The sequence below is a fragment of the Rhinopithecus roxellana genome, chromosome 19, assembly GCF_007565055.1.
Source record: "Rhinopithecus roxellana isolate Shanxi Qingling chromosome 19, ASM756505v1, whole genome shotgun sequence".
NCBI lineage: Eukaryota > Metazoa > Chordata > Mammalia > Primates > Cercopithecidae > Rhinopithecus > Rhinopithecus roxellana.
The window spans coordinates 74,083,135-74,098,482 of NC_044567.1; the positions used below are offsets into that span (position 1 = coordinate 74,083,135).

At 41.2% G+C, this 15,348-nt stretch overlaps 1 protein-coding gene across 2 annotated transcripts in view; it reads right to left on the minus strand.

Moving 5' to 3' along the window:
• The window catches only part of NSF (N-ethylmaleimide sensitive factor, vesicle fusing ATPase), a 166,940-nt gene that overhangs the window by 126,933 nt on the left and 24,659 nt on the right, over window positions 1-15,348 (minus strand). For both annotated transcript variants that reach the window (XM_030923020.1, XM_010389038.2), the window contains exons 2-4: window positions 9,968-10,053; window positions 6,929-7,028; window positions 2,856-2,895 (exon numbers count right to left, since the gene is read on the minus strand). In XM_030923020.1, the coding sequence (XP_030778880.1) occupies window positions 2,856-2,895; window positions 6,929-7,028; window positions 9,968-10,053 (226 nt within the window). The remainder of the gene's footprint in view (window positions 1-2,855; window positions 2,896-6,928; window positions 7,029-9,967; window positions 10,054-15,348) is intronic.

Here is a 15,348-nt window from a genome sequence, read left to right on the forward strand (position 1 = left end):
AGATGGATGGCCCTTGGAAACATAATATTGAGTGACAAGTCTACAGCAGAAAGATTTGTAGAGTATAATACCATTTTGTGCATTAAAGACACCAAAACAGTATCATGTCATAATGCATACATATGTGTGTGTACACATATATTCATGTCATCTTCATACTGAGAAATTTGAATAAGTGTATTTAAAATATCGGCCAGGCGCGGTGGCTCACACCTATAATCCAGTGGGTGGATCATTTGAGGTCAGGAGTTTGAGACCAGCCTGGCCAACATGGCAAAACCCCTTCTCCACTAAAAATACAAGAATTAGCCAGGTGTGGTGGCACATGCCTCTAATCCCAGCTACTTGGGAGGCTGAGGCAGAAGAACTGCTTGAACTGGGGAGGAGGTTGCAGTGAACTGAGATCATGCCACTGCACCCCAGCCTCAGCAACAGAGCAAGATTCCATCTCAAAAATAAATAAATAAATAAATATATATATAATTACTACTGACTGTAGTAATGTGCTGACTGTAGTTTTCAAATGCATTTTAGTTTAAGGCCAATGTTCCCAAATAGAAAAGACCAAGCTGTTACAATTTCAAGTGCTATGGGCAGCACCATGGACAGTATCCCAGGCAGCGCCAAGTCAGCACCATGGTCAGTCCCAAAGGGACAAGAGTTCTGAAGATTTCATCCAGGATCAAAGAAGAACATTGAGAATGTTTTCTTATTTTATGGCTAACAATAATTTAATATAAAAGACTAATAAAGATTTTATAAGGAAAAAATAAATTTATCCAATTCTTTGAATAAACTTGGACTTTACAATGATAGGTGTATATATAGTAGTCAAAACATTAGCCTGTAACACTTAAAATATGGCACTGCCAGATGGGAAGAAGACAGACTAAATGATTCCTCCAGAAGATTCCTTCAGATTAAAATCACTGACTTGACCAAAATGTTTCACCTTAGGGAACTCCCATTCCAGAATGCTTGAGCACTCCTCCTTCAAACCACATCTCTTATCCCATCTTGGTCTACATCTCTACTTAAACCGAACCAGTTTTCTACCTTTATGGCCACATCATCTACATCACTTGGGCCCCAAAACTCTACCTTCCCTCAAGCTTACTCCACTTTACTCCCACCTGATCACTGGGTTTTACAATTTTGCTTATTAAGTCTGTTTGAGCCACTTCTTTAAAGATCTGACTTTACAATCAAGATCAGCATTTCTGTTAGCAGAAGAATGCTTTTACAACTTAAACCACAAAACACATTTCTCAACTCATCAAAATTTATAACCTTGAATCTCTGTATCTTGTCACAATAGGAAATATCTAGATTCAAAGTTTTAAGTACTCTTAGCCTCATATTTAGAAAATTTATGAAAATTAGAAACCTAAGTTACATACTACCCCATTTTCTCATTAAATTTAACAAGTGTTCATACTTCCACAGAGAAAAAGCCAACTAAAAATAACTCTAATGTTGGCCAGGTGCAGTGGCTCATGCCTGTATTCCCAGCACTCCGGGAGGCTGAGGCAGGCGGATCCCGAGATCAAGAGATTGAGACCATCCTGGCCAACATGGTGAAACCCCATCTCTACTAAAAATACAAAAATTAGCCGGGTATGGTGGCGCGTGCCTGTGGTCCCAGCTACTTGCAAGGCTGAGGCAGGAGAATTGCTGGAACCCTGGAGGCGGAGGTTGCAGTGAACTGAGATTGCGCCATTGCACTCCAGCCTGGTAACAGAGCAAGTCTCCATCTCAAAAATAAAATAAAATATAAAATAAAATAAAATAGCCCCAATGTTTAAATACTATCTAACTTAGAAAAAATTATAAGTTGGGCCGGGCGCGGTGGCTCAAGCCTGTAATCCCAGCACTTTGGGAGGCCGAGATGGGCGGATCACGAGGTCAGGAGATCGAGACCATCCTGGCTAACACGGTGAAACCCCGTCTCTACTAAAAAATACAAAAAAACTAGCCGGGCGAGGTGGCGGGCGCCTGTAGTCCCAGCTACTCGGAGGCTGAGGCAGGAGAATGGCATAAACCCGGGAGGCGGAGCTTGCAGTGAGCTGAGAACCGGCCACTGCACTCCAGCCTGGGCGACAGAGCAAGACTCCGTCTCAAAAAAAAAAAAAAAAAAAAAAAAAAAAAAGAAAAAATTATAAGTTGTCAGGTTCCTAAATAAGAAGATAAAAGAAGTGTGTGTGTGTGTGTGTGTGTGTGTGTGTGTGTGTGTGTGTGTGTGTGTGTACAGAGAGAGACAGAGACCCAGAGAGGAAGACAGGGAGCCAGAAAGATAAAGAAAATATGACAGTTGGTAAAGCTGGGTAAAGGTAGTATACAGAAATTCTTCGTATTATTTTTGCAACCTTTCTATAATTTTTTTTTTAAGTTTTAAAGACAAGCAGAAGAAAAGCTGGTTTAATTTACACTTGCATTTTCTTTTCTTCCCCTACTGTATCCATGAAGTTGACATAAAATCATCTGACTAAAGACGACTCATACTCCATTTCTTAACTTTGCCACATTGCCTAAAAGACAATGCCAGTTTTTGCTTATTAGCTCTTTGGCTTATTATCTATTAGCAGCTTAATCTTTCCACCCCGCCACCCCTCAAACTGGAAGTCATAAATTGCTTTCCTTGCCTTGAACTATGATGACCTTATCACACACTTCATAAAAGATATAGGAACAGAGGTACCATAACTATTTACTTCCATTCTCACAGATCTAACCAGTATTCTGATACAATGAATGCTTAAGGTCTGACCACTAGTAATAGAAAATTGTACAGCTCTCAATATCTGTGAGAAAATCACATAAAAAATCTTTATCAGGTGGCTAAAAAATATACCTACCTTCTATTTCTTGCCCAATAGAAAGCCCAGCCCATTTTCTCTGTAAAGTAAAAGAGAAAAAAAAAAAGATACTTAAAACCAAAGCAATCAAAATTAGACATGAAAAAAAGAGGAATTTTAATGAATTTTCGGAACACATTCAAAGATCAAAACATGGTATGCTATTATGATTGAACTGTGCTCTCCCCTCCAAAGTATGTTGAAGTCTTAGCCCCCAACACCTGTGGATGTGACTTTATTTAAAAATACAATATCTGCAAATGTAATCAAGTTAACATGAGGCCATAATGAATTAGGGTGAACCCTAAGCCAATATGACCGGTGTCCTTCTAAGAAGAAAGAGACATAGACACATAGACAGAACACCATCATGTGACAGCAGAGGCAGAAATTGAAATGATGCAGCTACAGGCCAAGGAACACCAAAGGATTGCCGGCAACACCAGAAGCTAAGCACAGAACAGATTCTTCCCTAGAGCCTTCAGAGAGGGAATAGCTCTACTGACAGCTTGATTTCAGACTTCCAGCCTCCAGAATGGTGAGAGAATAAATCTCTGTTGTTTTAAGCCACCCAGTAATGGTTCTTTGTTACTTACCCTAGGAAAGTAATGCATGTGCTATAGTTTATATCTGAACATCTGTTCCAAAGAGTGCAAAGCTTGCCTTTTGCAGCAAAGCTGGCACCACTGAGAAGGATGCTCCTTTGCACAACATGATGCTACAGAAGGTCTTCACTGTATCAGATCACACTTCAGTGTTCTAAATGTACTGCTGCAGTTAGTTTTACTGTTTGTTACAGTATCTCAAAAAGGAAGACATTTGATTCATGAAGACTCAATTAAAACTGGTCAGAAAATATATTTTGAAACCCAATCAGGGACCAAAATCATTAGATAGTCATAGCTACTCTTTGTATACTAGCCAGAAGATTTTTAGACATTTACAGCTAGATTTTAGGCTTTCCCAAATCCCTACTGTTTACAATGGCAAGAAGCATGAAGGCAAGCCAGATTGCGTTTAGGCAGGAATTTGGGGCTTGCTTGGTATAGATTCAAAATTAGTAATTACTGATAACACTCCAAAGAACAATGAGAAAAACTATTTTTGGTTGAAAATCAACAGTTCGCCTGCTCATCCAAACACTGCAGACTCTGTGGTGGGTAATTTAGAAGATGCTGCACTGTGAATACGTGCAACAAGTGCTCTCCCTTGCAGCTTTCTTACCACATCCTGTTTCCCTCCTCTCTGCCCTTCACCTCCCACAGAAGACCTCTTCTGTAAAACCCCACCCCACTTCCGGCCAACCTGAAATTTAGCACCATGCTCGTTAAGCTTAGACTTTAAGTCAAAAGGAAGCCACACTTAGGTTCTGTACTTCAATCCCAAAGACAGCTGATATGGTTTGGCTGTGTCCCCACCCAAATTTCATCTTTAGTTCCCATAATCCCCATGTGTCATGGGAGAGACCCAGTGGGAGGTAACTGAATCATGGGTATGGGTTTTCCCATGCTGTTTGCATGACAGTGAATAACTCTCACGAGATCTGATGGTTTTATAAAGGGCAGTTCCCCTGCACATGCTCTCTTGTCTGCCACCATGTAAGACATGACTTTGCTCCTCCTTTGCCTTCCACCATGATTGTGAGGCCTCCGCAGCCATGTGGAACAGTGAGTCCATGAAATCTTGTTTTTCTTTATAAATTACCTAGTCTCTGGTATTTCTTCATACCAGTATGAAAATGGACTGATACAGCAGTCCTTAGGGATAACAACAGTAGCTATTGTACAAGGCTGTTTGGAGCCGGGCGCGGTGGCTCAAGCCTGTAATCCCAGCACTTTGGGAGGCCGAGACGGGCGGATCACGAGGTCAGGAGATCGAGACCATCCTGGCTAATACGGTGAAACCCTGTCTCTACTTAAAAATACAAAAAACTAGCCGGGCGACGAGGCGGGCGCCTGTAGTCCCAGCTACTTGGGAGGCTGAGGCAGGAGAATGGCGTAAACCCGGGAGGCGGAGCTTGCAGTGAGCTGAGATCCGGCCATTGCACTCCAGCCTGGGCGACAGAGCGAGATTCCGTCTCAAAAAAAAAAAAAAAAAGAAAAAAAAAAAAAAAAACAAGGCTGTTTGGAGAATTAAAAGAGCTAACACATGCCAAAGTACTGAGAATAGAGCCTGGTCTATAGTAAATGTTGGGGGAATTTTTTTTTTTTTTTAAATAAAACAGAGACAAGGAGAAATGGTCACACCTCAAGCTATTTCTAACAATCAGAATCCCAAATGGAACTCTGTAAAAGCTGACGAACCCTGGAATATCCCAAATTTTTAATCTCTAGAAATAAATGTGAAAGTGGTCTGGATAATGAAGAGGTATCAAACAGACAGGTGGAATAGTAAGTGAAAATTTCCTGTAATTTTTGAGGGCTTCAAGAGATCTTCAATAGTTCCTTTTTTTCCTCTTTTTAAAGAGACAGAATCTCACTCTGTAGCCCAGGCTGGGGCATGGTGGCACAATCATAGCTCACTACAGCCTTGGCTTCCTGGGCTCAAGTGATCCTCCCAACCTCAGCTTCCCAAGTAGCCTGGACTACAGGCATGTGACACCATGCCCAGCTAATTAAAATTTTTTTTTTGTAGAGGCAGTGTAGGGGATAAGTCTCGCTATACTGGTCTGGAATTCTTGGTCTCAAGCAATCCTCCTCCGCCTCCCAAAGCACTAGGATTATAAGCGTGAGGCACCTGGTCCATCTAATAGTTCTTTTGTTTGCTTGTTTGTTTGTTTTCTTTTTTAAACAGGGTCTCACTTTGTCACCTAGGCTACAGTGCAGTGGCAGTATCTTACCTCACTGCAGCCTCGATTTCCCAGGCTCAAGTGATCCTCCTGCCTCAGTCCCACAAGAAGTTAGGACTACAGGCAGGCACCACCACACCCAGATAATTTTTGTACTTTTAGTAGAGATAGGGTTTCGCCATGTTGCTCACATGGTCTTGAACTGCTGGACTCAAGTGATCCACCAGCTTTGGCCTCCCAAAGTGCTAGGATTACCAGCATGAGTCATTGCACCCAGCCTAATAGTTCTTAAATGAGTGTTTGATCTCTTTCTCTAAACCTTCAGGGAAGTCTACCAATGCTCATTAGCATACTAGGAGGAGGTAGGGATTGCATTTACATTACTTAGGACTGGGGTCAGTCAGCAGCCTGAGTAAAATGATAAGGGAGAAGAAGATATAGACTAGTATTTGTGGTGCTTTATATTCTGTATGATGTGCCTGGGACAGCGCTAAGCAATCTAATTCTCTGGATTCCAGAGAATCCACCAACAGTTGTAACTGTAATCACAACCCATCCAGTTGTTATGGGAGCCTAGCAACTTATGTTGTAATTTGAGACTCTTTCCAAATTCTTTAGTATAATGCCATCACATTATAAAATCACTATTCTTAGATATCAATTTTACAAATAAAATGCTTTTTATCTTTTCTGTTACCCTGGGAGTTAACATTAAAATAACTTGACCCTTTATGTGATAGCTGACTGATTTTACTGCAAAATCTTTAAAAATTAGGGAAAAAACTCAAGGCAAAAGAAGGCAGCCATAGCAAAAATTGGCAGTTAAGAATCTGTCTTTAGGTCGGGCGTGGTGATTCATACCCTATAATCCCAGCACTTTGGGAGGCCAAGGTGGGAGGATTACTTGAGCCTAAGAGTTAAAGACTAGCTTGGGCAACACAGTTAAGACCCCATCTCTACAAACAATTTTAAAATTAGTCACGCACAGTGGTACAAGCCTGTAGTCTCAGCTACTTGGGAGACTGAGGTATGAGAATTGCTTGAGATGAGGGGCAGTGATCGTGCCACTCCAGCCTGGGTGACAGAACGAGACCCTGTCTTTAAAAAAAAAAAAAAAAAAAAAAAAAAAAAAAGACTGTATCTTTAAATTCCTTATATAATATTTAGATATTTTTCTTCAGTATGAATCAATACAGTAATAGGGTGATGCTTGCTTAAAATGAATGGACCATTTATATTCTATGACTTTCAAAAACAGAAGAGAATAAATTAACATCTGAGTTACCTGAGGTAAACTGAATGCAATGCTCCCCGGAACCACTGATGGATGTGTCTTCAATGTAAATGTGTACCTGTGATTGGGAGAGGTCCTCACAATCACATGCCTAAAGGACAGAAACATAGTTAGTACTCCACATTGAAGGAAATGAAGAACATAATTTCAAAATGTATTTCTTTTCAAACTGATATTTATCGAGTATCAGGTGGAAACTACATTATCTGTGTCTTGAAGAAACAGAACCACAAATTTAGTTTCCAAAACTATCAGCAATCCCAAATGTGTTCCAGATATAAGGAGCACCTTGGGTCAAACACTCATCAAGCAGAATCCAGCCAAAATACCATCCAAAATACCAACTTCATTACATTTCCAGTTTACATAAAACTGAAGCCAGTGACTTAGAGTCCTTGACATCAAGTGAAAACTAGATGAATTTCCTCTCCTGAGAATTACTTCACATCCTAATAAAATAAGGAGAAGAGAGCCAAAGATAAAAGAGTTAGGATATAGCAATCAAAAAAGGTTTTTAGACTACTTATTCAATTTATTTACAGACAACAGGCTAAAACAATAACAACCTACAAAATTAAAAAAAAAAAAAGATTTAAAAAATTCCCAAAATACATCAGCTTTCATGTAGACATCAATATTTACTGTTTTAAAAAATTTTGTGCTAATTCCCTGTTCAGAAATTACCTATAAATAAATTTTTTTTTTTTTTTTTTTTTTTTTTTTTGAGACAGAGTTTCGCTGTGTCGCCCAGGCTGGAGTGCAGTGGCGCGATCTTGGCTCACTGCAAGCTCCGCCTCCCGGGTTCCCGCCATTCTCCCGCCTCAGCCTCCGGAGTAGCTGGGACTACAGGCGCCCGCCACCTCGCCCGGCTAGTTTTTTGTATTTTTAGTAGAGACGGGGTTTCACCGTGGTAGCCAGGAGGGTCTCGATCTCCTGACCTCGTGATCCACCCGCCTCGGCCTCCCAAAGTGCTGGGATTACAGGCTTGAGCCACCGCGCCCGGCCTATAAATAAAATTTTTAAAAAATTGTCCTCTCATGATAATCTCCTATACCAGGTAACTAGAAAGTACTATGTGTAAGACAGAAGCTTCAAATCCTGTTATGCATCAGCAGTATCTTTTTTTTTTCCAATAGATGTGGTCTTGGCTATGTTGCCCAGGCGGGCCTCAAACTCCTGGGCTCAAGGAATTCTCCTGCCTCAGTCTCTAAAGTAGTTGGGACTACAGGCATGCCCCAACATGCCTAGCTCACTACCTTTTTAAAAATTATCTTTTTAGAATGCTGTGAATTTTCACATCAATGGCTAATGTTTCTATACATATTTTCTTGCCACTAGAACACATGTTCCTTATATCAACTACATTTTGAGTAACCCCACCATGAGCACAGTGAACATTTAACAGATGTAAAAGAATTCTACAAATTCTCACATTGATTATCTATACTTCAGTTTATCTGTTAAAGTCCTGTGCTCAATTTAGCATCACAGAATGTTTAGCACTGGAAACAATGTTAATATCACCATATAGTACAGCCTCTTACTCTGAAGCTGGAAACCAAAGATGATTAGCATTTCTAACTCTGTGAAACTCATGTATTTCACAGACAACATTTTAAGAAAAATGCTCAGTTAAAACCTTACCACCTTGCCTCTTATTTCCCTACAGCCCCTTCATCTTCTTATCTATACCAATCTCAGAAGCATATGGATGGAACTCAACTTGCAGCAGGGTCTTTAAAAGTCTTGGCAGTGGGGTGATATGAATCAGTTAAAATAAATAACAATGCAAAATGCCTTTAAGGATTCTACATTTGCTTTTCGTCTTCCAATTTTCTCTTTCCTTTTTGTTTTTTTTTTGTTGTTGTTGTTGTTTTGTTTTGTTTTGTTTTGTTTGAGGTGGAGTCTCACTCTGTCGCCCGGGCTGGAGTGCACTGGCCGGATCTCAGCTCACTGCAAGCTCCGCCTCCCAGGTTTATGCCATTCTCCTGCCTCAGCCTCCCAAGTAGCTGGGACTACAGGCGCCAGCCACTTCGCCCGGCTAGTTTTTGTATTTTTAGTAGAGACGGGGTTTCACCGTGTTAGCCAGGATGGTCTCTATCTCCTGATCTCGTGATCCGCCCGTCTCGGCCTCCCAAAGTGCTGGGATTACAGGCTTGAGCCACCGCGCCCGGCTTTCCTTTTTTTTTTTGATACAGAGTTTCGCTGTGTCACCCAGGCTGGAGTGCAGTGGTGCCATCTCAGCTCACTACATACAGTCTCTGCCTCCTGGGTTCAAGTGATTCTCATGCCTCAGCCTGCTGAGAAACTGGGACTACAGGCACACACCACCAAGCCTGGCTAATTTTTATTTTTAGTAGAGATGGGGTTTCACCATGTTGGCCAGGTTGGTCCCAAATTCCTGAGCTTAGGCAATCAGCCCGCCTTGGCCTCCCACAGTACTAGGATTACAGGCATGAGCCACCACACCCAGCCCATCTTCCAGTGTTCATGTCTCTTGGATTACCATGGTAATAATAACCATAACAGCTAATATTTACTAAGGGCTATTAACATGTTGGGCACTGTCCTAAGCACTTTATTTATGTAACTTACTCTTCATAGCTACCTTGAGGAAGAGATCATCTCCATTACACAGATCAGGACATAGAGGTACAGAAATGGTCACCCAATTTGTAATTGGTAGAGCCAGGAAAACTCAAACAATCTGAGTTGGCCAAAGTCAAACACCTAACAACTCTGCTATATATGATTCATACAACCAGTATGTTTAGCTCTCCTAAGACAACCGATGAAAACTAAAGTTTTATATATAAAAAACTGTATGTGATTTTAAAAACATTACACAGTATTTATCAAGGTTTGACACAGTAATGATTGAAATACACAACTTTTCGTCATCTTCTCCATTTTCCAACTCAGCAAGAAAAATTAAAAAAAAAGATTTTCCAACGTTTCCTAAAAATGACTCTCTGGAAGTTTCCCAAATGCCACTTAGCAGGTTAAAAGAAAACAAAGTCAGATACTCACTGGCCAGACTGGAAATCCTTTTCATTCACAACTGCACAATTGGTTAAAGATAATTCATCTGTAGGACATCTCGCTGCTTGCATGCTCTGTAAGAATCAATGATTAGGAAAATCAAATTAAGTCATGTTCTATTCCCTTAAAGAATACTTTATGCCTTTCTGTCTTCTCTTCTTTATCACTCTCATTGCTATAACGAACATCTATTGTTTTTGACTCCCAGCATCCCTTCCTCTGAAGTAAGAGCAAACCCTTCCTTTGGGAAACTGTTCCTTCCCTATTCCATGTGGTTTTGTGAGACTGCCAGTCAGCACACATGCAACTACGCCTATTCTATCCCACCCACAGGATTTTATATACGCTGGCACTAGACCAAAGGCATTCTTCTGCAAGTCAGAGCACCCCACGGAGAAAGACTTTCCACTCTAAAACAGTAAAACTATCACAGAGACACAGACAAGCTAACAGACAACCTGGAAACACAGACCTGGCAACCAAGCTCTGGAGACCAGTCCTGAATATTAGTTACGAGCCAACAAACTTTTTTTTGCTCAAGTTTTTTTGAATTAGTTTTCCATGTCTTCCAAAGAATCTTGACTAATAAAAATGCACTAAAGTAAATTCAATAAATTTGATAAACTTATGTATCAAATTTTATATACATTATCAAAAGTATATTATGAAATTTTATGTATATTATAAAAAGTATACTATGAAAAAGTATCTTTTTATAAGAGATCCCAGGTGGCTACAAACTGTATCTCCTATAGATTGAGAAAAACCATCTTCCAAATATCTTTCAACAAAAATAATTACAGACTATATATATAAAAAAAAAAACAGCCTTTTTAGTCAACAGCAACTAGCAAAATGTTCCTTTACACAATATATTTAACCAATAACCCTTCCATGGTTCGCTAGGGTTTCCTAGTGAGCTATGACAGGCAGTCATAGAAGTGTTCATTCTCCAAACCTCAAGCCAAAGCTGACATTTTTTTTTTTTAAAAGATGGAGTCTCGCTCTGTCACCCAGGCTGGAGTGCAGTGGCACAATCTTGGCTCACTGCAAGTTCCACCTCCCGGGTTCACTCCATTCTCCTGCCTCAGCCTCCTGAGTAGCTGGGACTACAGGTGCCCGCCAGCACGCCTGGCTAATTTTTTGTATTTTCAGTAGAGGTCGGGGTTTCACCATGTTAGCCAGGACGGTCTTGATCTCCTGACCTCACGATCCACCCACCTTGGATTCCCAAAGTGCTGGGATCACAGGCGTGAGCCACCGTGCCCGGCCAAGCTGATTATTCTTACATTTGTCTCCCAAATACAAGTTTATAGAGGAAAGTGAATTATTTTTGGCTTTGTTTTATTTTAACTAAAAGGCCAGTTTCAATATCATTATCCCTGTTGTTTAGGGCAGTAGTCTCTAAAGTGGGATATGTGTACTTGAAGGGTGTTTGTATTATACGATAATCCTTTGGGGTATAAAAATAAAATATTAGTACTTGTATTTATATTGACTTTACACCATTTCTTATTTATTTTTGTTTTGTTTCGTTTTTTGACACAGTCTCTCTCTGCTGCCCAGGCTGGAGTGCAGTGGCGGATCTCAGCTCACCACAACCTCCGCCTCCCAAGTTCCAGCGATTCTCGTGCCTCAGCATCCCAAGTAGCTGGGTTACAGGTGCGCTCTACCACGCCCAGGTAATTTTTGTATTTTTCGCAGAGATGGGGGTTTCACCACGTTGCCCAGGCTGGTCTCGAACTCCTGAGCTCAGGCAATCCGCCAGCCTCAGCCTCCCAAAGTGCTAGGATTACAGGTGTGAGCCACCGCATCCAGCCATACCATTTATTTATCTATGTATATATGTATGTATGTATGTATGTATGTATGTATGTAATTTATTTATATTAACTTTTTTGAGACAGAATCTCACTCTGTCACCCAGGCTGGAGTGCAGTGGTGCGATCTCGGCTCACTGCAAGCTCCGCCTTCTGGGTTCACGCCATTCTCCTGCCTCACCCGCCAGAGTAGGTGGACTACAGGCGCCCGCCACCACACCCGGCTAATTTTTTTGTATTTTTAGTAGAGATGGGGTTTCACCATGTTAGCCAGGATGAGTCTCGATCTCCTGACCTGGTTAGCCACCTGCCTCGGTCTCCCAAAAGTGCTGAGATTATAGGCATGAGCCACCGCGCCCAGCCCATTTTTTGTTAAAGACCAACCTCACTCTACGTGTCTACTCTACCTTAAGATATAATCTGATGGCACAAACAAAGTCCTCATAATCCACCAGGCTTTTAAGTGTTCACAGCAAGAGTTAAACGTCTATAATTTTTCCACCTATGTCTAAAATCACACTATTTAATGTGATACTTCACAAAATTGTATGAAAGTTAGTGTCGAAACTGCTAAGGTTTCCTTAAGAAAAGCCATGGCCCATAGGTGAAATTATACACAGAAATAAAAATGGTGACAAACTAAATGTATTCTTTTATTGGTAAGTATAGTCAAAAGCTCTTAGAAAACCCTAAAGACTTGAAGATATCAGGACAAAATACAGTGTGTGGGGTTTGCTATACAATTGGATAAAAATATAGATGCTTCTTTCATCTTGTATTTGTTGGGTAATTATGAAATATACAAGAAATACAATTTTGTAAGATACCAAGGAACAATGTATTAAAAGGGAGGTATTCTTAACTGTAAATGAAACAAGGTGCTTTACAGGAAAACTGTAACCACTGATGAAATGACTGCTTTGACTGGAATTTTAAAAAAGAATTCTGGCCGGGCGCAGTGGCTCACGCCTGTAATCCCAGCACTTTGGGAGGCTAAGGCGGGTGGATCACGAGGTCAGGAGATTGAGACCATCCTGGCTAACATGGTGAAACCCAGTCTCTACTAAAAATACAAAAAAATCAGCCAGGTGTGGTGGCGGGCGCCTGTAGTCCCAGCTACTTGGGAAGGTGAAGCAGGAGAATGGTGTGAACCCGGGAGGCGGCGCTTGCAGTGAGCCGAGATAGTGCCACTGCACTCCAGCCTGGGCAACAGAGTGAGACTCTATCTCAAATAATAATAATAATAATAATTATTATTATTATTCTCAGAATAAAGTTACAGTGATAGCATCTGATACAAAAGCCTTTAACGGCTTCATTCACAGGTAAACTATTGCTGCAATTAAGTCAGAACAAGGTACCTCAGATGTCACTGAGGTTAACTGTATCAATATAGAATCTTCCTCTACTCTACTCTGGGACATAGGGAGTAGCCACCGAAATTTTTTGTTGTTGTTGTTGAGACAGTCTTGCTCTATTACCCAGAATGGAGTGCAGTGGCGCAATCTCAGCTCAGAGTAGCTGGGACTACAGTTGTGCACCACCACGTCTAATTTTTGTATTTTTAGTAGAGATGGGGTTTCACCATGTTGGCCAGGCTGGTCTCAAACTCCTGGCCTCAAGTGATCCACCTGCCTCGGCCTCATCATCTTTTTTTTGTTTTTAAATCCATACAGATTCACTAGTCACCACAAGAAACGTACTTAAAAGATTTGTTAAATGTAGATGAGTTACACAATTTTTTTAAAATAAAAAGACTAGAGTTCCAAACTTGCTAAATATTTCTGAAGAGGTTATAAGTAGTATGCTACCAAGAAGATATTAAAAAACAAAAAATCTCATTCTGCCCCTATAAAATAAAAATATTTAGCGACATGTCAAAATTCTTTTCAGCTTTTCCAGAAAAAAGAAAAAGAGAAAAAATTCGGCCGGGCGCAGTGGCTCACGCCTGTAATCCCAGCATTTTGGGAGGCTGAGGCAGGCAGATCACCTAAGGTCAGGAGTTCGAGACCAGCCTGGCCAACATGGTGAAACCCCGTCTGTACTTAAAATATGAAAATTAGCCAGGCGTGGTGATGCACACCTGTAATCCCAGCTACTCAGGAGGCTGAGGCAGGAGAATTGCTTGAACCCAGGAGGCAGAGGTTGCAGTGAGCCCAGATGGCATCACTGCACTCCAGCCTGGGGGATAAGAGCTAGACTTCGTCTTAAAAAAAAAAAAAAAAAAAAAGAGAGAGAGAGAGAGAAAACTCTTTCCTAATAGAGCATTTCAAAATTGGATATTTGGAAACATTTCCATTGCTAAGTGATTCTGCTGTTGCAACAATATATATAATCTAAAAAATAAAGACACCAAAACCTCATATCTTCATACTTTATAAAGTCAGAAACAGAATATTCTACAACTTTTTAAAATATCTTCCACATGAAGACTTACAGTGACTTTTGGAACTCATTTATTAGCATAATAAAAGTATAATATATTTTTATTAATCTGCAAGAAAAACTAATAGATGGAAATTTACCAGCCACATTTCAATAAAGCACTTCCATAAATGGTGAATAAGTCTGGGGAAAAAAGAATATGATTTAGAAAGTGCAGCCAGGCCAGGCGCGGTGGCTCAAGCCTGTAATCCCAGCACTTTGGGAGGCCGAGACGGGCGGATCACAAGGTCAGGAGATCGAGACCATCCTGGCAAACACGGTGAAACCCCGTCTCTACCAAAAAAAATACAAAAAACGGCCGGGCGCGGTGGCTCAAGCCTGTAATCCCAGCACTTTGGGAGGCCGAGACGGGCGGATCACGAGGTCAGGAGATCGAGGCCATCCTGGCTAATACGGTGAAACCCTGTCTCTACTTAAAAAATACAAAAAAAAAAAAAACTAGCCGGGCGACGAGGCGGGCGCCTGTAGTCCCAGCTACTCGGGAGGCTGAGGCAGGAGAATGGCGTAAACCTGGGAGGCGGAGCTTGCAGTGAGCTGAGATCCGGCCACTGCACTCCAGCCTGGGTGGCAGAGCAAGACTCCGTCTCAAAAAAAAAAAAAAAAAAAAAAATACAAAAAACTAGCCGGGCGAGGTGGCGGGCGCCTGTAGTCCCAGCTACTCGGGAGGCTGAGGCAGGAGAATGGCGTAAACCCGGGAGGCGGAGCTTGCAGTGAGCTGAGATCCGGCCACTGCACTCCAGCCTGGGCGACAGAGCGAGACTCCGTCTCAAAAAAAAAAAAAAAAAAAAAAAAAAAAGAAAGTGCAGCCAAATTCCTCCATTTTGTTCCAGGCTTTGACTGCCATTCAAGTATCAAAATAAACTGAATTTAGAAACAGCCCTCTGAGCAGCTGTATCACATAATATTAAATGAAGATTTTAAAGAATAATGATGTACCACTTTACTTTCTGGGTTTCTTTGTTTTTTTTTTAGATGGAGTCTTGCTCTGTCACCCAGGCTGGAGTGCAGTGGCATGATCTCGGTTCATTGTAACCTCTGCCTCGTGGGTTCAAGCAATTCTCCTGCCTCACCCTCCCAAGTAGCTGGGACTACAGGCATGTGCCA